This window comes from Morone saxatilis, unplaced genomic scaffold, assembly GCF_004916995.1.
Source record: "Morone saxatilis isolate NCDOM2014 unplaced genomic scaffold, NCSU_SB_2.0 Contig15, whole genome shotgun sequence".
NCBI lineage: Eukaryota > Metazoa > Chordata > Actinopteri > Moronidae > Morone > Morone saxatilis.
In genome coordinates this window covers 24,237,572-24,257,951 of record NW_023339707.1, presented here as the reverse complement: position 1 = coordinate 24,257,951, position 20,380 = coordinate 24,237,572, and the positions used below count along the sequence as shown (strand labels likewise).

The window sequence follows — 20,380 nt, the reverse complement described above, 5'->3', positions numbered from 1 at the left end:
AAGGACTTTGATCATTCGCTCAAATTAATAGCATTTGGTTAATGTGGCAGTTGGAAATGAAGGCACAGGTTTTGTGGCTAGTCAGCAAGAGAGAATCATCCAAGGCATTAGTGTTTTTAGTGTAGGCATGCGCTTAAATTACAAAGTCAAATAAATGTTACCTTAATAACAGTTGGAATTCAAGTTGTTAGTATAGTCAGTTAGGGAGGAGAGTGCCAACAGCACACAGCTGTGTTTTAGTTTAGACAAGCCATGAAATTATGGAGTTTCCTCCCTCATCCCCTCTGTACACAGATTATTAATATTCCCAGTGGTGCCTGTGATGCCCATCGACCTATGTGGACAGGGTGTTACTGTTGGTGTTAGTCAGGCCTATCTCTCACGCTTGCAGTCTGTCCCCAATCTTGGTCACCCTACACTGGCTCCATCTACATTTTAAAATTGATTTAGAGATGTTATTGTTTGCCTACAAATCATTAAATAGCCTAGCTCCAACCTAACTCTTTGACCTTGTACAACCACACATCCCATCAAGGAAGTCAGGACCAGTTGTTTCTGGTTGTGCCGAGATCATGGTTGAAGCCCCTAAACTCTGGAACAAGTTGCCTCTGCATGTTTAGTTGGCCTCCACATCGCCTGTTAGTTTTTATTGTGTTGCTTTTTGGCTTTTGCTATTTTTTATTGCAAAGAACTTTACTTAAAATGTGATTTATACATGAATTTGGATTAGACTGGATAGGAATCAACTCTGTGGATCACAGATGACATCCTCTCTGGGGTCTTTTGTTCTGGTGAGTCCATTTGGACACCACAGTGACATTAAAAAAATGGTGCACTCACACACAAAAAAGCAGGAGTGTTTCACAGAAAGGTCAGTGTTACTCTGGGAGAGGTATTGGGAGAGAAGAGGACAGCAGCAAAACAAACAATGAATGTGAAAAAGAAAAGCGGAAAAGGTTATGAGCCTACCAACAATGATGTGATGTATTTCATTTACTTTACTTTTTTAAGTAAAAAGCAATATTTTAAGGTATTTTATGGATACTTGTTGGGTTATAAAATCTGCCTTTTATATATACATTTTTTTTTTTTTCGCCACCCCCCCCCAATCCAAGTGAATCCAATTGCTTTAAGGATTTCCTATAATAGGACAGGTTAAGTATCAATATTAATTTATTTTCAACCAAAACACCTGAGGAGTAACTCCTCCACAACAAATATTATTAATGTCTCTTATTCATTCCCCAGCACACAGGAAGCAGTCTAAGGAATTTGTCCATTAAGTCAATTGGGTTTATTATGTGTTTATGATTTTTACCATGATGATGAAGTGCCAGTAGACCTGTCGCTAGTACTCTCCAACATTTATATTCATATGTCCTTCTGGGAGTCATCGGCAAACTCGGCTATTCTGTCTTTTATGTGACGTGATGCAGATGCTCCTACGGTCTCCAAACTGATGAGGAATTTTACACACTACAATTTCAAAGTTCCCTGTGGACAACAATCTTTGTCAATTTGCTGATCTTTTCAAAACCTGGTCAACTGATTGAATTCTTTGTGGATTTTTATGCAGGGTTTTCAGAAGTTAAGCACAGACATGAACACTGTTAAAGTGTATTGTGTTTTTAAATATATACTTACACTATGGGAGCACATGGATCTGGATCTTAGCTGACACTTATCCACCTTTGTAGATGGCAGACAGAAGCATAATGGTTGGGAGAAAGGAGACATCAACAGGGGGCATTCTTTTATGCAAAAACACAATGCCCTTCATCATAGCTAAAGTGGAGTCTTTCTTATCAGCAGCCGGACTTATGCTTAAAGGTCTGCAATAACAATGTTAGAGATTTGACGTAAGCGCCTGAAACATTTTCATTCTCAGATGAAAGATCGTTCAATGATGTGAGCTGCACCTCTTGTCCTGTTCTTTGTCATTTAGTGTCCTCTCCCATTAGTGGTTGTTATCTAGTCATGCCACATATTTGTATTTACTGTCTTTAGCACAGAAATAATAGAATATTGTTTGTTGGACAGAAAAGAGAGATTGAAAAATCACTTTGTGCAAAATGCTATATGCCCCAGGCTTGAATAAATGATCATTTAACCAGCTGAACCCAATGAAAGCCATTTGCAGTTTTTTTTTTTTTTTGCAGTTATTCTTCTCAGGTTCATACTTTCGGAAGCATTTAACGTCCATAAATGAGACCCATAGAATTAAAATCAGCAGGACTTGGCCTTTTAAAACATGCTGCCGGCTTTGTTCTGCGACCGTGATTTAAAACTGTTCAAACTGCAGTCCCTGTACTTGATATTAAGCTATAATATCCATATTTGCACTAGAGAGAAAGTTTGAATTTTTGCTTTTAATAGTATGGACTATGCAAATTAACACCATGATGCTGCTACAAAAAAACCTTCTGCCATGGCTTCACAATCCTCTAAATCCTCTCTTTTTCCCATATTTCTTCATAATGTCCCTACTTGAAAGACATATTTTTGCATGTAAGCTCCTATATTAATCAGCTGTACCATCATATGGACAATGAAATCTGGGGACGTGATTAAGAGCTTTCTCTCCATGGCAACAGTTTTTAATTTTCAGTAGAGAAGATGCAAAGCAATGACACAGGAGTATGTGACATAACACATATTCAGGAAGAAAAAATGACCTGGTGAGTCTGTCCAGCTCTTATCATGCTTTTATCCAACCTGAGAACTCCAACCGAGTGGGCGAGTGAAAGACAAAGACAGGGCAAGATGGAAGTGTGAGCTAATGACACAGGGAGGGACAACCTGTAGGAAAGAGTCAGTGAGAGACTCCACATCAGCTCAGTGACAGTGGATGACAGAGTGACATTGAAACTGAGTGAAAAGGACCGAGTGTGACTTACTGAGGAGAGATCTCATGTCGTCGTGAGAGGCAGAGGGATAAAAACAGATGAACAGTGACGGCAAAAAAGAGAAACTTGGGGCAGATGAGCTGTATATCACCGTATGTGCATGTTCAAAGATAAAATGAAGAGGGAAAGGTATGAACACACTCCACTTACAACCTGCTTAGAAATAGGGTAAGGAAGTGGGACATGCTGTATGACTTGGTGATTTGTTGACTGGTTAAATAAAGTAATCAATAAACAGGAATAGAAAACAAATCGGGTTAATTTAAATTAAAATAGGTAGATGTCCAATCTCCAATCATAATTTAATAATTCATTCTACATATAGTAGCACCGTTTGTTTGTCATATACTTACAGTAATAAACTGTCAAATAAACTGGGATCTGAGGAGTGCAGTTTAGTTTCTTGAATAATTTTGACAAACAGCAGCACTGACAGCACTGATGAATTTATATATTCTGAGCTGTGTCCAAACCATTATCTCTCCTTAGATTGTTTTAATTTGTTGATGAGCTGACTGGATCCTTATTAACTCACTGCCACCAAACATGCTTTGAAAAGTTAATTTGATTTGAAAGCAGTCAGCATTGTCTCAAGGAAAGAGATGTTTACTTTTGACTGGGAACAACTGGTAATCCAGAAGCAGCCGATCTGAGAGGTCTACAGAGTTCGTACTCGGTCATGTGATCTGATCTTGGACCTAAAGATACTTAGTGATTACTTACTTACTGAGTCATTTATGGACAAGTAATATAGTTTTGAAGTTTTGAAGAAACTGGTTGCCCATGTTGTGATCTGAGAACTGGAGTTATATGAGCACTTTTGGTCCTTGTTACAACCCTGGCGGCAGCATTCTGGGCCAGCTGACGCTGTCTGCCTGGGAACAGTTCAATGCAGTATTCCAGCCTGCTAGAGATAATGCATGTACATATCTCTCTTTATCATGTTTTGACATCATCCGTGTGATATTTTTAAGGTGGTAGAAGTCTGATTTTCTTATTAATTTAATGTGGCTACTGAAATTTAGGTCAGAATCCAGGATCACTGAGGTTTCAAGCTTGATATTTAACCTTCAAGGACAAATTAATCTTTCTTCACTGGTCACAAAGACAGTGACTTATGTTTTTTTCCTGAAACATCCAGCTAATAATTTGTTTAATGCACTGTCCCAAGGAGTCTTTTGAACTGTATTCGTTTGGTGACACAGCTATATATATGTGTATGTCATCTGGGTATATGTGGTATGAAGCCTACACATTTTGAGTGGGATTTTCAGTGGGAGACAAACATGTAAAGATTAAACAACAGAGGTCCCAAAATCAACCTTTGCGGAACTCCACACAATTGTGGGAGGTGCACTGATGTGCAGCTACCAACTGATAGACAATAGTCTCCGTCTTGAAGGTAGGACTTAAAACAATTCAGGACCTTGTTAGAGAGACCAAACCAGTGTTTTTAGTCTGTATATTAATATATTGTGATCAATTGTGTCAAATGCAGCAGTAAGGTCCAATATCACATGGATAAAGATTTTACTAAAATCTATTCTGAGATTGATGTCATTCAGATCCTTGATAAGAGTAGTCTCGATTCAGCTCCCTTTTCACCACAACAGTCTGGTACTACTTCCGCACTACTGCCACTGCATCTGGCTGTCAGTCTCAAACTCATGAACAGGATCCAGAAATATTTTAACTCCTTCCCTTGAGACATCAACTCACACATGTTTTCATCAGAGTACTGTTTCCTCAGACTCAGAGTAGGCTCCTTTCAGTCCTCAAGGACTAAAGGTGGTTATGTCTTTGCCATCGTGGCTTAGATATGGTCAGGTAATTTAATCCAGTGGTTCCCAATATAAAGGGTCACAAGATAAATGAGGGGTTGTAAGATGATAAATAATAGGCTTCGAACAATTATATAGATGGCATCATCTAAGAAGTTTAGAGTGGACACAAGACACTGCTGTTTGGTAAGGGGTCACAATCCCAAAAGGTTTAAAATTATGCATATAACTCATCAGGTTTTTTATTTTTTTATGTAAAATCTTGAAGGTTCTCTGTTTAGTTTTTGACCTCAAGCACTATGGAACTGTTTTTCTGAGAGCGCAAGACGTGCAGTGACTTCATATACAATGGTGCCAATGGTGTCACACTGTTCCACTGATAGAAGATATGTAGCAATGTGCCACCAAAGGCAGGGAAGAAGACAGCAAGCTAGTAAACAAGAATGTGAGGTTTATGAGAAAGGAAATTCACTCTTTTGGTGAGTAAACAAAACTTTTGTTTGTTTATAAGAAAACTCGACAGGGCACCTTTAATGCCATGACATGTAACTGACATATAGCTGCAAAAAGTAAGGAAGTATAAAGTATGAAATGGAAATACTCATGTACAATGTTGAGGTACTTTATGTAACTTAAGTGCAGTAAAAGTATTTTCATTGCACTTAACCACTGTTTTTTGGTTGACCTGGGGATAAACTGGGGCAGCAAAGACATTTTAAAAATGTATAATGTTCAAAAAATAAGTAGACCTTTTCAAAGTGAAAACATGTAAATGTCACTTGTAACTCTGTCTGACAATTAATTCAATTTTCAGAACAACAAGTGTGTTTGATAATATCATCTCTCCAGGGCTCAACATAGCCATAATAAACATCTAACATCTGAGCTCTTCATTGTTATTCAGAATCTTTTTTGGAGGGGCTTGTACTGGAGATATCACCCATTTACTTATTCAATGGCAACATTACCCTGAGTATAATGTGTTCTATGACGCTACAGTGCAACAGTAATTAAATTGTTTGTGCAGTGAACACTGGGCAAACAGTTACATCTGTCAAACTGATGTTGTAAATAAGCACATGGAGGGAAATGACGTTCTTGGAGGTTTAGCAGGGCAAGTTGTACGAGGAAATGAATGAATTACGGTAAGCATATCATCGTAATTGCATTTGTGTTATTTCCCCGGAGTCCCTCGTTTGCCTTTGCTCCTCCCAAAATAACACAAATGAACAGGCTCACACACACACAGTCAAAGACTAGATGTAAAGGTCCTGCATTCATAATTTGATTTAACTAAACACACTGAAAAAAGATACTATAGCGAATAAATAATAAATAATCACTATCAGCAAACTGTACACAAGTGCCAAAAGAAATAGCATACTTATAATGGATACAGTATAACAGAGCAATGTTACACTGCGTTATGGAGTATTATTATTATTTAAACTACTTTATTCACTATTGTTTTATACGTTTTTGTTTTTTTTGTTTAAACCTAAGACAAAAACAACAATATGCCAAAGTTTGCAAAAAGAACAGGTACCTTAAAACAAAGTTGATGGTGTGGGTTCAGGTTAACTTGACCCAGTAACATAGGGTTGTTGTGACCCAGTGTTGGTCTTATTTTTATATTAATGTTGGGTTACTGGATTTGCCCTTCCCTTTCTTTTGGGTGGTTCTACCCATTAGTACTGGCTAAAATTAGCCCAGTATTGCTTTGCTGCTATGTTGACCCCACACAGTATTTTTTTAGTGTTCTGACCAAATCCAGAGAACTTAATTGCTCAGGATGCAGAGTGGCGCGGCTATTTGTCTTCAGTTGAAGAGAACAGCACATTTATCTGAAGGTAATACACTGATGCCGGTGTGGGTGCAGTACTTCAAGCTACTGTTCAATCTGTCTTTGTTCAGTCTTTGTTAGACAACTTGAGTGATGATCTTAAAAACTCTAGCTGTATGTAACTCAAGGCCCACTTACAAGCTTGGCATTTGTACTTTTATCTTTTTAACCTAACAAATATTACTCTTGTTTTCATGCGAAGATGATCAGGAAAATGTAGGCTACAGTCTGGAGTATGCAAACCTTTTTGATTTAGCTTAATGTGACCTTGGTACCACTTTCTAATTAATCACACTTTGAAGAGAGTTGTAATTAATAATTGTATTTTTTTTTACTTTTTTTGGTTTTGCAATTAATCTGTATTTAATCAGGCAGTCTTAGTGAGAGCAATATCTATTTTCCAAGAAAAACCTGAGAACAAGAAACATAAAAAAACACAATCAGACAAAAATCAAGGAATTAATTAATAACTAATCCTTTAAAGAAAGTTTGCAAGTTTTGTCCACTGACTACTGTTTTGTCCACTGACTACTTCTGTTCTGGAACAGAGGTCTGTCTTTGCCTCTGTGTGATTTAGGTCTGCCCCCCTTGAAATCCATCTGCTCGTCAGTGGAGCTGAATATCAACCCTCCAGACCCAGTGCTTACCCAAAGTGCTTTGCTGCCATAGTGAGCTTGTTGCACTCTGTGGGGTTTTTAATCCATTAATAAGAATATGTTTTGGGTTGCCAGGTTGTGAAAATTTTCTTTACCTGGTGTTTATCCTCATGCCAGCACAACACCTGATGTATCTTTTTATAGAGGTCTAGTTTATCAGGTGAACACTCTATTGGACCTCTGGAAAAACCTGCAGAGTATCTGGACCAACTTCTGTTTCACTAACAACGTATTGAACATACTGAATGTGACGAATAAAACCTTGGAACTTTTATTATCAAGTGTGAAACCCACAAGCATTTCAAGGGTAAACATTAGCCACATTGATTTTTGAAATTGCTCTAATGGCTAATAACTGATCTATAAAGCCTTAGTGGTAAGGATCTAAGAATAACGGATGTGTTTTCTGGTGTGTAATGAGCATAAACTCTTCAAGGGTCCTTTTCTCTTTCCCCTTCTTAATCAGGTTGGTTCCACTCCACTGTGGTCTGTCTGGGACTGTGAGTCCCATCATCAGCGTAGTCGTGATCCAGGAAATGATAATCGATATGCTCATACTTAACCCAGCTCATAAACCTTTTTATGAACCAACACTGCCATCTCCTGGCACAGAGTTAAACACCTCACAGACTCCCTGACTGATGTTATTCACTCATTTGCTTGATTCTACCTCCACTTTGTGGCTCCTTCTCTCTCATCACATTTGTTGCACCTGGTAGGGCCATTAGTACATGGGGCTCGGTGAACTTCCAGCATAGCTTAACTCTGTGCAGTTTTATCAGCCAGAATAATGGAAAAAAATCTACTAGTGGTTATAAACCAGTGGTGGAAGAAGTAACAAGTGAAAGTCCTGCTTTCATAATCCTAAATACAGAGGTAGTGCCAGCAATATGTACCTAAAGTATTAATGTAAAAGACATATTATCATTAAATGTAAATAAACTTATTACTACTTATTTATATAGATTAATACTTCCATCAATGTGTAAGCAGTATATGAACTACTTTAATACATAGTTAAACAATATTGATTATAGCCACTTTATGACTTCCTAAGGAAAAGAAGCAAGTCCAGGAAACAGGTTTTTTTTTTTTTTTTTAGCTGAACATACATGCATGTTGTATACTGTCTTCCTTCCATCTCTTTAGTCAAATTGTTTGTGCAGTGAGCAAACAGTCATATCTGTCCAAATGCCTCAGCTCTCTCCTGTTCACTGTCCAGTAAAGGCCGAGCAGGATCAGTCCAGCCCCGAGGCCTGCGAGGCTCAAGCTGAGCAGCACCTGTGTGTTCAGACAAAACTGCTGATGAGTAATACAATTATTTTGGTATTACCCATGAAACACTTTTTTAATCTGCTGGCTGCAGAAGAAAGATTGTTTACAATAAATTCATCATTAAGTAAAATGATCATTAGTGCGTCATCACTTCCTGATTCAAACCGTACTGTGTAAAGAAGAGCCGTCCTGTTGTCAGGCTGGTCTGACATGGTCTGGTTCTGCTGGTTTTTAGTGGAGTCCCACTGGGCCAGAGAGCTTTCATAGTCCAGATTGAGAACCCCAACAGGCATAACCCGGATCCCCCAGTAAACCCTCTTCACCCTGTGGAAGGTGGCATCCTGAACGTCACAGCGATAAGTACCTAAAAATTACATGACGATTGTATTTAAAACATTTTAAATCTACCTAATGTACAAAATTCAGAGTCTAGGTAGTAGAGGTTTGTTTGTTTACCTGCATCCTCCTCCCTGACAGGGTCCAGAACCACTCGGTCCAGCAGAGGAGCATCCCAGCGAGTAAACAGAGAGTCATCAGAGCTGATTATTCCTCGGGCATAACGCCACGCCACCCTGAGACAAAAAAGGAAACATCACATTGACCTCTATCGAAGAGCAGCCATAATTACGGGTTGTTCTACCTGAGGAGGAAATGAACTCCAAGACCCAAACAGTTTCTGGGGCTGGAAACATACACTGGCATACACTGGTACAGTACAGAAGTGACTTTAAAGTACTCCTGCTTGTTTACAAGGCCCCAAATTGTATGGCTCCTAAATATATTTATGACCTGCTCACTGGCCATAGCCCAACCAGATCATCAAGCATGAATGTATCTGGAATCAAAACTAAATCATGTGAAGGTGCATTTAGTCACTACATGGTGCTGTTCTCTGGAACAAACTGCCCGATGACCTGAGACTGGCTGTCCTCTTTTAAAAGCCTCTTTTTTCTCAAGCTATTAGTGGTTACTTTAGGCTGAACACACTTCTACAAACAGTAAACAGTAAACATTAAACTTTAAACTTTAGATTGTATTCTGCAGTGGGTATGAGACTCTATCCCGGCCAACATTAGAATTTCTGTTTCCATTGTTTGCAATCAAAAGGACTCCCTCCATTCCTCCATCCTTACCTCCAGGAGAACCTCCCCACCGCCTCCATGACTTCTTCCAGACAGTCGATCTCCACTCTCTGTCCTGAAGTCACAGTCATCGTCCTGAGTCCACACTGCCACGACTCCAGACACTTCACCTTACGGGCACGACACTTTCCAGACACCTTTGATTGATTGATTATAGTTCTTATTGGAGCTGTTTTGTTACATTTCTCAGTCATTTAGTGCTACATGTTCAAGAAGTCTTTATGGTACCTCTGCTCCAACTTTACTTCCCACGTCTTCTTCCATCGCCGCCTTGCCATCTTTCAGTAAACACAGGGTTTGAGTTTTCACACCCAGCCCGCAGGTTGCGCTGCAGGGGGAGCTGTCAACAATGACCTCCACCGGCACTTTATCCTCCTCGTCCTCCAGGTCAACTGAGGTTATAGGATGGAGGAGGAGGAGGAGGAGGTGAAGCCTGACAGTCACATGTTGCATTATGATGTTTGATTTAAATCTGTAGGAAATAAAAAGTTTTCTGCTTAATGCACAAAGTATCATAAATACTTTTGTATTCTAGGCAGCATGTTATATTAAAGATCTCCTCCAAACACATATTACAGCATACAAAAAATAATGTGTCTGATATGTCTCTCTTTATTTGTCTCTCTCTTTAAATCCACATCATGTGGCAGTATTTCTCTCCAATATTTAGAATGATGTACCTACAGTGAGATTAACCCTGGAAGACTGAGTGAAACAATCTTTTGTATGTGACATGTTCAAACAAGTAAGACAATGTCAGTAACTGCACTAAACCATACAACATACAGTAACTATGCAGGTAACAACTAATACATGTCCAGCTGAAGCTGCCGGGAAGTCAAAGTGCACTCACCTGTACAAACTTAAGAAGTAAACAATGATGTGATGATGAGTCCAAACTGTTGCATCTGCTGTGTCTGAAATATATTTTGAATTGAATGTTGTGTTGTGACAACCAGAGTTCCAGGCCACAGCAGGGTCCCTCCTTCACACTGTTAAAATACAAAGTGCTGGAAAAAGGTTAAACATTTGTTGATGATGTTTCAGAATTAATCTATGACATTAGATTCAACAATTTATAAACAAAAATGAATTAAATGACATACAATACAAATAAAATAAATTGTGTAAAAAAAAATTATAAATTATTCATAAACATTAAATGTATTGTTGAAGTCAATTTCAGGACACAAAATCTGATTTTAACCAAAAGAAGTTTCCATTTTGTGCATCCAACCTCTGATTGTCCAATAAAAAGGGACATCTGTTAAGTCAGTTTATATTTTTTCCAATGCAGTAATGTGGATGATGTTGCAGTTTGTATGATGGTCACTAGATGTCAGACAAATGCCAGAGAGAGAGAGCACAGAAACCCACAACATACAGCACTGTACTGTAAAGAGACTGCAGCCTTTAGTTCATTGATCATATTCTCAATTTAGCAATAAATCAATAAATTCCAATTTTAGCGTGTTAAATCATCTGCAGTTAAAGTGATCAAATAAACATACAGTGTAGAATATAGAGCAACAAGACACAAGAGGTAATAATGATGATTATAATGGTTAATTAGTAAAATATAAATAAATCTAATAGTAAACCGGAATAAAAGTTGGAACATTTTCAAAGTCATTTAAAAATTGTTCACAAGGAAAAGGTGATTGATTGAGTGATTTTGTGTTTATTCAAATAAACAACATTTGTTAGCATGAAAATAATCAGATTTTTAGACTTTATCTGATGACATGGTGGATATAAGCAGGTCTGCCGGTTTCTGTGTGAGCTGTAGAGCTAAGGCTGATATTTTGAACAGATACTAGCTTCTTATAAAGCAATGAAAGTGTATAATTAGTACTTAAGTTAAATAAAAATTAAGTTTTTGTAGCCTACACATCAATATCAGATGAATATGTGTCAGTGGGCTATAACAACAGCATCTGATCATTTATTAAAAACCTGCATCATTCTGTATTCATACTGTGTACAGTCACGTCAATTTTACTTATATATGGCCCGGTATCAGAACTCACAATTTTCCTTAATAATCTGTACAGCATATGACTCCTATAGGGAAAAACCGTTTAACCTTTTTCAATGTTATAATTATTTTCATCTGTATTTATTGATATTCTGAATTCATTATTCAATAAAACAGGTTATCATTAGAATGTCATTAAACTTGAAGAAATGATTTATTATCAAAATTATATATATATATATTTACATTAATTTCTTTTAAATTTGTTTCTTTGTGATTGAATGGAAATAACGATAGACAATTAAAATGTGTTTATTGCAGAAAGAAGTAATTTTTTTCATGAATGAATAAAGACAATTATGGTTATTTTGTTAATCAGACCACACACACATACAACACAGATCCACTATTTTCTAATCCGAGTCCAATTCATGTCCAGGCATGATCATCACATTTAAGTTTCCCTTAGTGTCGTATATGCTACTTCTTCTGTATTTGGTTGTGTTTTCTCTGCATCTTTCATAAATGCTGCACACGTGTTGTCAAATTGGTGAAGGCATTTTCTTTTACGTTGCAGTGCTTCTAGCTCTCCCGGCCACTGAAATAAACACTAGTTTTGTATATTGTGTAGTTATATTTATAGTTTGACTTTTTTATGGCAACTTCTTGGTTATGACTTGGATGTCAAGGACCCACTTTCTTGGTCCATGGCTCCCACTAATAGAAAGGCTCCAAACCTGCCTGGGGTTTCAGGTCCAAACAAAGATTATGGCACTGTTAGCTCTTCTTGACAAACCCAGCCCATTGTCAATGTGCTATTATGAACCCTACTTGGTTCTGCTACTGATAACTGGAAAAAGGACCAAGACACGAAAACACACAAAAGGAAAAACGCACACAAAGAGAGTCACAACGATGATTCAGCATCAGTGGAGGACTGCAAAATGTTCAGTAGCCAGTAATAGTGACCTAGTTGGCAGACCAGTAAAAAGCATTGTGGTCAACACCACATGTCTCAGTGTGTGAAAAAGAAGAGTGAGGGGGATGCTGAAGAGGAGGAGATGGAAGGCGATGAATAAGTGTGATGGAGGAGTGATGGGGGTGTGAAAGGAGGAGGAGTAGGAGTGGTAGGACAGCCCATCAGGAATTACATCCATATTGGACATCTCATCATTTATGCGTGTCATTTGAAGCAAGGTAATGTAATTCAATTTTATTTGTATACCGCCATATCATAACAGAAGAATCTCAGCACACTTTTTAAATAGAGCTCAGATGAAACCAATGTAACCAAGCAATGTGTTGTTTTTGAAATACTATCATCAAGTGAAGATTAAACACACTGACTTGGCATTTGCGGTGCAAGCAGTGGCCCTCTTGGGTAAGTTAGTGTTAAAAAAACACAGCAGTGAGATACATTTGTCTCAAAAATCCTCAAAAAGTGTGGATCAAGAATGGACAATTGGTGCAACCTAATGAAGTCTAAGTCTCCAGTTTTTCACATTCTGTGAGGCGCACCAAGGAAATTGTGTGTGATGAATGAAAAGTTAGAAAGACATCTGCCAGTCTACAGCTCCTTTCATGACTTGTTGGAGCCAATTTCAAGCCAGAAACTAGGGAGAAACTAATCTGCACGGATTCATCAACTGTTTTAGTTTCCTGTTTCATGAAGGTGTGGTTTATGACGCAGAACTATTTATGGCATTTGGCAACTTCCTTCTAGAAAGTAAAACTGATAAATTTGAATGTTGAGCTACACGGGGAGACAGCCAGCAGTGTCTAGAGTTATTCTTTAGCTATGGTTTTAGGGTTGTAGTTTTTTTTTTTTTTTGCAAAGTGTAGAGAAACACGGTTATCCTAACCATACTTATCTTATTCTTTTGAGTTTAGAAACCAGGAAGTTTACATTTTAAGTGGGTAGAGACTGAAAGGTAGTTAACATGTTTAGGGTCAGCAGATGCAAAAAAAGGCTCAGGTAAAGTCCAATCCAGGTGGGTTATGGTGGAGTATTTGTTTAAAACAGCTTTGCCTCATGAACTTCCTCACATAACTTTTGAACTTTGAGCCGTTGGCACGTGTTGCCGTCTGACAGAGGAGAGAGATGACCGAGCACCTGATGAAAATACTGATTGTTGGTGATGGAAATGTTGGGAAATCCTCCTTTGTGCATCGCTATGTGCACAGCCAGTTCAACAAGACCTACAAGATGACAGTAGGAGGTATGACTGCTGTAGTTTATCATTGTTCTGTGGTTTGGATTGTGTGTGTGTGTGTGTGTGTGTGTGTGTGTACTATTTCATTATCGCTAATCTTTATCCCTCCAGTTCTAGGGATTTTTTTACACTGTCGGATCATTGAAAGGTTTGCATTAACTCGGTATAAGTTGAAAAATGTGACTTTTCCGATCTTATCCAAAATACTTTGTCAAACAGGTGAGACTGTTCTAACATTCTTCCTGTTTTATTGCCAACAAATCTTCATGATAAAACTAAAACAAATAGTCCTCCTCCCAATACTTTATGACTGACCCTACCCTCTGACCCAAACATTTGCATGTTAACATTGTCAATGTGAGCATGATAGAGTGCAGACATTGAACTATGTACAGCCACACAGAGCCACTTGCATGGTTGTAAAAGGTTTATTATGTTCATAAAACAGCTGGACACGGTAGCTTTTAGCAAAGGGAGTAAATAGTGGATTGGTTGGGAACTATTTCCACCCAGAGATTACTAATATACACCTGGTGCTCTAGCGATTAGATGCTGTATGGGCAGTTCAATTCACTGATCCTATCATGTTCTGCTTTTCAATAAACTGTTCTGCAATTTTTGCTATGGTATGTTCTGCAACATGACCTGTTTCACCAAGGATAGTTTGAGTAAACTATGTAAAAATCAAACTTTCACTTCTGTTTTAGTTTTCTCACTTCTCACTTACTTAACAGCAATTCACTTCTTGTCTCTTTTCTGTCTCTAATATTCTGTAATTTTTAGTGGATTTTTCTGTGAAGCTGCTGCACTGGTCGGATAAAGAAAAAGTCAGACTACAACTGTGGGACATCGCAGGTACATAACATCTTCCAGGAGATATATATAAAGTGGATGGATATTTGGATGGATGACAATGTGAACTTTGTGTCCTCCATCCAGGCCAGGAGCGTTTCATTTCCATGACCAGGGTCTATTATAAAGGCGCGTTGGGCTGTGTCGTCATGTTTGATGTCACCAGTCCGTCCAGCTTCCATAGCTGTCGCCATTGGAAACAGGACTTAGACAACAAGACTATGCTGCCTAATGGACAATCCATCCCCTGCATCCTGCTGGCCAACAAGGTGAGTCAGTGTATTTACTGTAACTAATGAATAATTTATCAGGAAGCCCTTCTGGCTTAGTTTTAAATAAATGATCATTGTACTGTTACTTAATGGATTAACACTTTCAGCTTAAGCTTCCCAACATTTAGAGAAATCTTCAGTGAACTAAATGAATAAAGAACCAATCTTTTTAAATTATTACAACATTATAAATAAAAAGTAATTGTTGTGGTTTAAAAGGGCTGTATTTTTTTTTTTAAACCTTTTAAATTTAAAGACTTAAATTGTCTCTCTGCAGTGTGACCTAGCTCAGAGGGTTGTGTCAGCTGACAGCATTGACAGATTCAGTAAGGTCAACGGCTTCATTACATGGATGGAGACTTCAGTCAAAGAGAACAAGAACATCGGAGAGGCTATGAGGTAACTTTGAAAAGAAGAAAGATTAAAAAAACAGTTCAGATGATGCAGTATGGATAAAGAAGGTGATAGGCAGAACTCTACTGCCCAGTGTGGTTGTGTCCAGTGTATTACATCATTTTTTTACCTCCAGTTTTTCCAAAATTTCAGACCTCATCCTTTTTTATGTACAAATGAACCAGTCAATGTACGCCCACTAAAAGTGCTTTTTTGTGTCACTGACAGGCTCAGATCACCTGAGATTTATACTTAGCTTGCTTCCTATTTGCCTTTATTATAAATTTTAACAAATTGTTGTTTGGAAGACTATAGACCACTTTGTGCATAACTTTAAAGCTAATGGGGATCCAACTTAGAATAAAAATCTTTATTCTTTATTCTCAAGTGTCTGACATTGTGCAAAGGATCCCTACAGAGATAGACTTTTTGTTAGGTAGCCACCAGACTCCAGTCACAAAAAAAGTTAATTTAATTGATGCCATTGTAACGCTGACTTGTAGTAGACAGAAACAAAGTAAAAGTCACTTTGTTAGTCTTTCCATATTTTCCACTATCTTTTCCAGCAATCACTGGCTCTGGTTTGGTTGAAATAAATCCTCATTCACATGCACTAACATGTTATGTTTAAACAAAGCAGAGACCAGCTCGAGCCTGGAAACCAACACAGGGTGACGTCATTCTCTGCTCAGGACGCCAAAACCTCACTATATCTTTACAAAGCAAATATTTGTTTACTTCTATATCAAAGGTCCAGTGTTTAGTGGCATCTTGTGGTGTAGTTGCAGATAGCAACTCCCTTGTTTCCTATATTCAAGTGATTATACACTAATAGATCTTCCTAAATGTTACACACTGGACCTTTAATGTTTTAAAATCTATATTTAATTTAAAATCTACACTTGTCGTTTTTACCCAACGCTTCCCATATTTGTCCCAGATTTCTTTCTTTTTGTTTACACTAAGAAACAACAAGGATGCATGGGTAGCCTTTGTCGTCATTTACAGGAAAATGGAAAAACGTACTAGACAGTAACATAGAGTGTACTCAGTTTTTTCTTAAAAAACTGATGAGTGACGCATGAGATGTTGAAGGTTGGCAGAGGCAGGAATTGAGTGATTCTGAAAAAGTGGGAGCATGGAAACAATAAGACAACTGATAATGGACACAGGCTGTTGTGCATCCTGTTAGTAAAGTATTGTAAGAGTGTAGCTTGACATGTTTGGGAAAGTTGTCAGGGTATCTCACCCCTAATGCCACTGAGACAGACACCTATAATTTAATTGGCTGTATAACTAACAGCTGGATCTATTTTGATGATTTATAGAATTTAAATTTCACTAAAAGTCACAAAATCTGTTGTGTTTCAGGAGGTTGGTGCAGGAGATTTTGTCAGTTGAGTCCAGTCTGGACCCGTTGGAGCCAGAACCTCAAGACAGCACTTATTCTCAAATGGACAACAGCAGAGGAGGAAGCTGCTGCTAAAGCACGGCTTTCACACTGCAATTGCAGGGACAAGCAAACACAGCCAGCACCTATTCATTAGTTGTTTGAGGTGCCTGAGCAACTGAGCAAGGCACTTCCACCTCAAGTACTTAGTGCAGCTGTCCAGAAGAAGCACAGAAGAAGCACCAGGAGGCCAGTGGAGACGTCCTAGATGCTGATGTAAGGGGGTGTATTGTTTCCAGTACACTAATAATTTTCCCCAGATAACAAATAGTAAATGATAATGGCTCTCTATCAATCTGTTTTGAGCATCCAGTGACTCTGCCAACAACTTTGTTTATGCTGAGCCAACACATTCTCAGCAGGACATTAAATACCAGCATTTTGTCACACCCCTCAGCGTCTACATGCAGACACAGAAGTTACCCCTTAGTGCCTGTTGGAGACGCAGTGGGTTGTCATGTAACTCCATTGTAACAAGAAGGTCAGTGTGGGGAGGTGGTTGGGGTAGATGGATGGGTCAAACAAACACTTTCACCCAGGAGACCAGGATTTGTGTCCCTTGCAAAACCAAGTTAGTCAAAGTTTTGTTTCATAATGCTAAGAGCGTGATTTGCATCATGTGCAGTAATGGCAACATGCGACTAACCCTAACCCTAACCCTTGCATCATGCAACATATTCATTCTAACCAAAATTATGATGTAACCCTATCTAACCAAGTAGTTTTGTTGCCTAAACTGTGACCGTTCACAACATTCACTACATGTTAAAAAGGTGTCTCATTCAGAAGCAAAAGGTACCCTTGAGCTGTATGAGATACTGAGAGGTGTGACAAAACAGCATTGGTATTTCATGACCTGGGATAAGAAGGTGTTGACTGAGCAGGTCTGTTTGGCTCTAAAAGGACACTAGTATTAAAGTAACACACTCTATCTCACTGTTTTCAGTGTATGATTAGAAAATACTTGATGATACTCATGGGAAAGAGCAACACCTCCAGTTTTACTGGCACAAAAGCCTAAATCAGAGTTTCAACTTTTCTAGGCCTTCAACCCCAGTTTCAGGACTATACTACTATACTTTATGTATGTATGAGTATACGTCAAACCTTTTTATTCTAACCTTTAAGAGTGTCAGAGGGGCTCCACATGGATAAGATTTATGTGTACTGAAAATGTATGTCTTATAAATCTCCCACAACTCTATCTGCAAATCAGCTGCCCCACATCAGGTCCCAACTCGAAGGTTAAGGAAGTAATGGACCTTCCTTTTGGTGTGAGTGGTATTCTGTCAACGATGTACATAATTATTAAACATTTTACAAACTTACTGGAATTTTCATACTGTAAATTTTTAGATATGCAGCAGCAGGAACAGTTTAAAGAAGAATAGTAAAACTGGATGGGTAGCACTTGCAGCGATCTATGGCTGAACAGACAGATAAAAGAGAAGAGTACACAAAGACTTTACAGACTGTTCAACTGTTATAATTTGGGTGATGTAGAGAGGTAGACAGCGAGGACAAGGAGGAGAGAGGGGGATGAAGAGAAACAGAAGGAGCAGAGGGATGGTGTGTGTGTGTGCTTATTTAATGGGAGGCCTCTTGGTGTTAGAACGAGGTGTGGAGCGTGTTCAGTGACGCCGCCAAGCCACCTCCTCCAACAGGCTGAGTCAGACAGACACATGGCATCCCCGTGCTAACAACGAGGGGTATGTGTGTGTGTGCATACGGTGTATGCCAGTAAGGCAAATGGTGTGTAGGTGCTGCTGTGTTGGTGTGTGTTTTTTTGCACATGGATGTGAATGTGCCTCGGAGACGTCAAGAACTTACACATATCCTGTCAACATTCTGGTTTTGGTTTGTCAACCTCAGCCTTTGATAGCATAGATTTGTGAGTAAAATCCCGTTGTTTTTAAGTCCAACATAGTCTTGAATGTTTGCGGTTACAATGATAATCAAAAAGAAAAAATTAAAACTCCATCTTCGTTATTGTCAGAACTACACCCATTAACTAATACAAAGAAATCTCTCTGTTGCAGAGAAAAGCTCCAGTTAATTCCTAATTCAAAGTTTTCTTTTAATGATATCCTCAATGTATCCACCACAGAAATATGGTAGTTTTTTTTAATAATCTAATGATATTATAAGTATATATCAGTTTAAATTATTTTATCTTGTTTATGAGAAGTCTTCTTTTCAGTTTGGTATGACAGATGGTCATACAGCAATAGTCTACATACATGGTATTCATTAAGTTGAATTAAACAATTTACAACAAGTTTGTACAGTTAGGGTTTCCTGATTGTTACTTGGAACTTCAAATAAATTAGATTTAGGATATGAAACATTCAGCATGTGGCTCATTGTCCATGGAGAAAACTAATGGGACTTTTGGAAACCCAAAATAATTCTTCCCAATTCACGACTCTGTAATATAACGTTAAGTGAATTTTAAAAGCAGCCCAGTTTCGTAAAACATTGAGCTGGATTTTCTTTAAACCTTTCTTTATTCTGGTAAGTTTAAATAAGAGCCAACATGCACAAACAAATCTTGAAGCTGTTTGACTCATGCAGACTCACCTGTTCCTCAGTTCACAGAGCCTAAACTAAATCTGCACCTATTTGCATCAATTCACTTATTTCCAATGACTTTGTATGCAGTTGTAATGTCGTGAAAATCCATTTTGTGATCATTTCAAACACATTTTTAGAGACCTAACAGTGTGGTGTTAGAGGCCATGGCGTCACTGAAATGTAAAGAGCCACTTCCTGCTGAAGCATGAATGTAAGTGAAATTTCAACCTGTCTGTTGGAAATCTAAGAGTTTTTGTTTAAAGGTGGTACTGTGACTTGAACTTGATGCTAGAGAACCCAAAGCATGTGATACACACCAGTCGACTGTGGCAGTTTCACACTTTCAACATATTCTCATTCTGCTGGTAAGATAGACTTTCAAAATAAAGCTTGCTTAATTAGGTTTTGGCAATCTTTTTAGATTCGGCAAAATATCGTAAGTTACATTACATTACATTAAGTACATTACTTATGGAACATTTGACTTTTGACATCACACTGGACTCAAACAGCAGCCTCCTGGGTGAAGTCCTGTGTTATCCACCCCATCCACCTTCCTACCTGGACTTTGTTGCTCTTTATACTGCTACGTCTATTATGCGCTTTGGAATGAGACTGGGCTGCAGGGGGTGACCAAGCAACATATGGACAGAAAAGACAGATGGACATAGCCACAACAAGGGCAACCCAGTCACACACACAGTGTTTTTGCACTCCTGTGGGGGATTTTCTGTCTCTCTATGTGTAGGCTTCTATTTTTATTACTGAGTTGGAGGAAGGCAGAAGCTCTTGGCCGTGACTCAATCATCCACAAATGCTACAATCCTGGAGAACCCTCAACAAAATGACCGGATGTTGGACAGATGGACGTTTTGTCAATGTGTCTATTTGTCAGGATGTAATAGTCACTACACAATGAGTAGGTAATCGTGCCCATCATGTTGTTTTTCTCTTCCTCTCATAACATCCCAGCGGTTATGAGAGCATTTCAGCAGGAAATGGAAACACTGGCTGCTGCAGAGAGAACATTGTGGATCTTTTCAAT

General features: G+C 38.4%; 2 protein-coding genes across 2 annotated transcripts; one reads left to right on the top strand and one right to left on the bottom strand.

Moving 5' to 3' along the window:
* Positions 1 to 8,305: 8,305 nt before the first annotated feature.
* On the bottom strand, positions 8,306 to 10,056 carry tmem81 (transmembrane protein 81). The gene is made up of 5 exons (XM_035657314.1): positions 9,832 to 10,056; positions 9,595 to 9,740; positions 8,918 to 9,033; positions 8,632 to 8,825; positions 8,306 to 8,467 (listed from the first exon to the last, which is right to left on the bottom strand). Exons 1-5 carry the CDS (start codon positions 10,054 to 10,056, stop codon positions 8,336 to 8,338), a joined length of 813 nt encoding a protein of 270 aa, XP_035513207.1. The 3' UTR covers positions 8,306 to 8,335.
* Positions 10,057 to 13,364: 3,308 nt separating this feature from the next.
* Positions 13,365 to 19,185, top strand: LOC118323938 (ras-related protein Rab-7L1-like). Its single transcript, XM_035656008.1, has 5 exons — positions 13,365 to 13,800; positions 14,578 to 14,649; positions 14,734 to 14,915; positions 15,196 to 15,317; positions 16,683 to 19,185. Exons 1-5 carry the CDS (start codon positions 13,683 to 13,685, stop codon positions 16,795 to 16,797), a joined length of 609 nt encoding a protein of 202 aa, XP_035511901.1. The 5' UTR covers positions 13,365 to 13,682; the 3' UTR covers positions 16,798 to 19,185.
* The last annotated feature ends 1,195 nt before the right edge of the window (positions 19,186 to 20,380 follow it).

Coding starts and splice junctions, on each gene's coding strand:
- LOC118323938 (XM_035656008.1), top strand. CDS start 13,683: ATGACCGAGCACCTGATGAAAATACTGATTGTTGGTGATGGAAATGTT. Junction 14,650..14,733: donor ACAACTGTGGGACATCGCAG/GTACATAACATC, acceptor TCCTCCATCCAG/GCCAGGAGCGTTTCATTTCC. Junction 15,318..16,682: donor AACATCGGAGAGGCTATGAG/GTAACTTTGAAA, acceptor GTTGTGTTTCAG/GAGGTTGGTGCAGGAGATTT.
- tmem81 (XM_035657314.1), bottom strand. CDS start 10,056: ATGCAACATGTGACTGTCAGGCTTCACCTCCTCCTCCTCCTCCTCCAT. Junction 9,741..9,831: donor GAAGTAAAGTTGGAGCAGAG/GTACCATAAAGA, acceptor AATCAATCAAAG/GTGTCTGGAAAGTGTCGTGC. Junction 8,826..8,917: donor TGTCAGGGAGGAGGATGCAG/GTAAACAAACAA, acceptor TGTAATTTTTAG/GTACTTATCGCTGTGACGTT.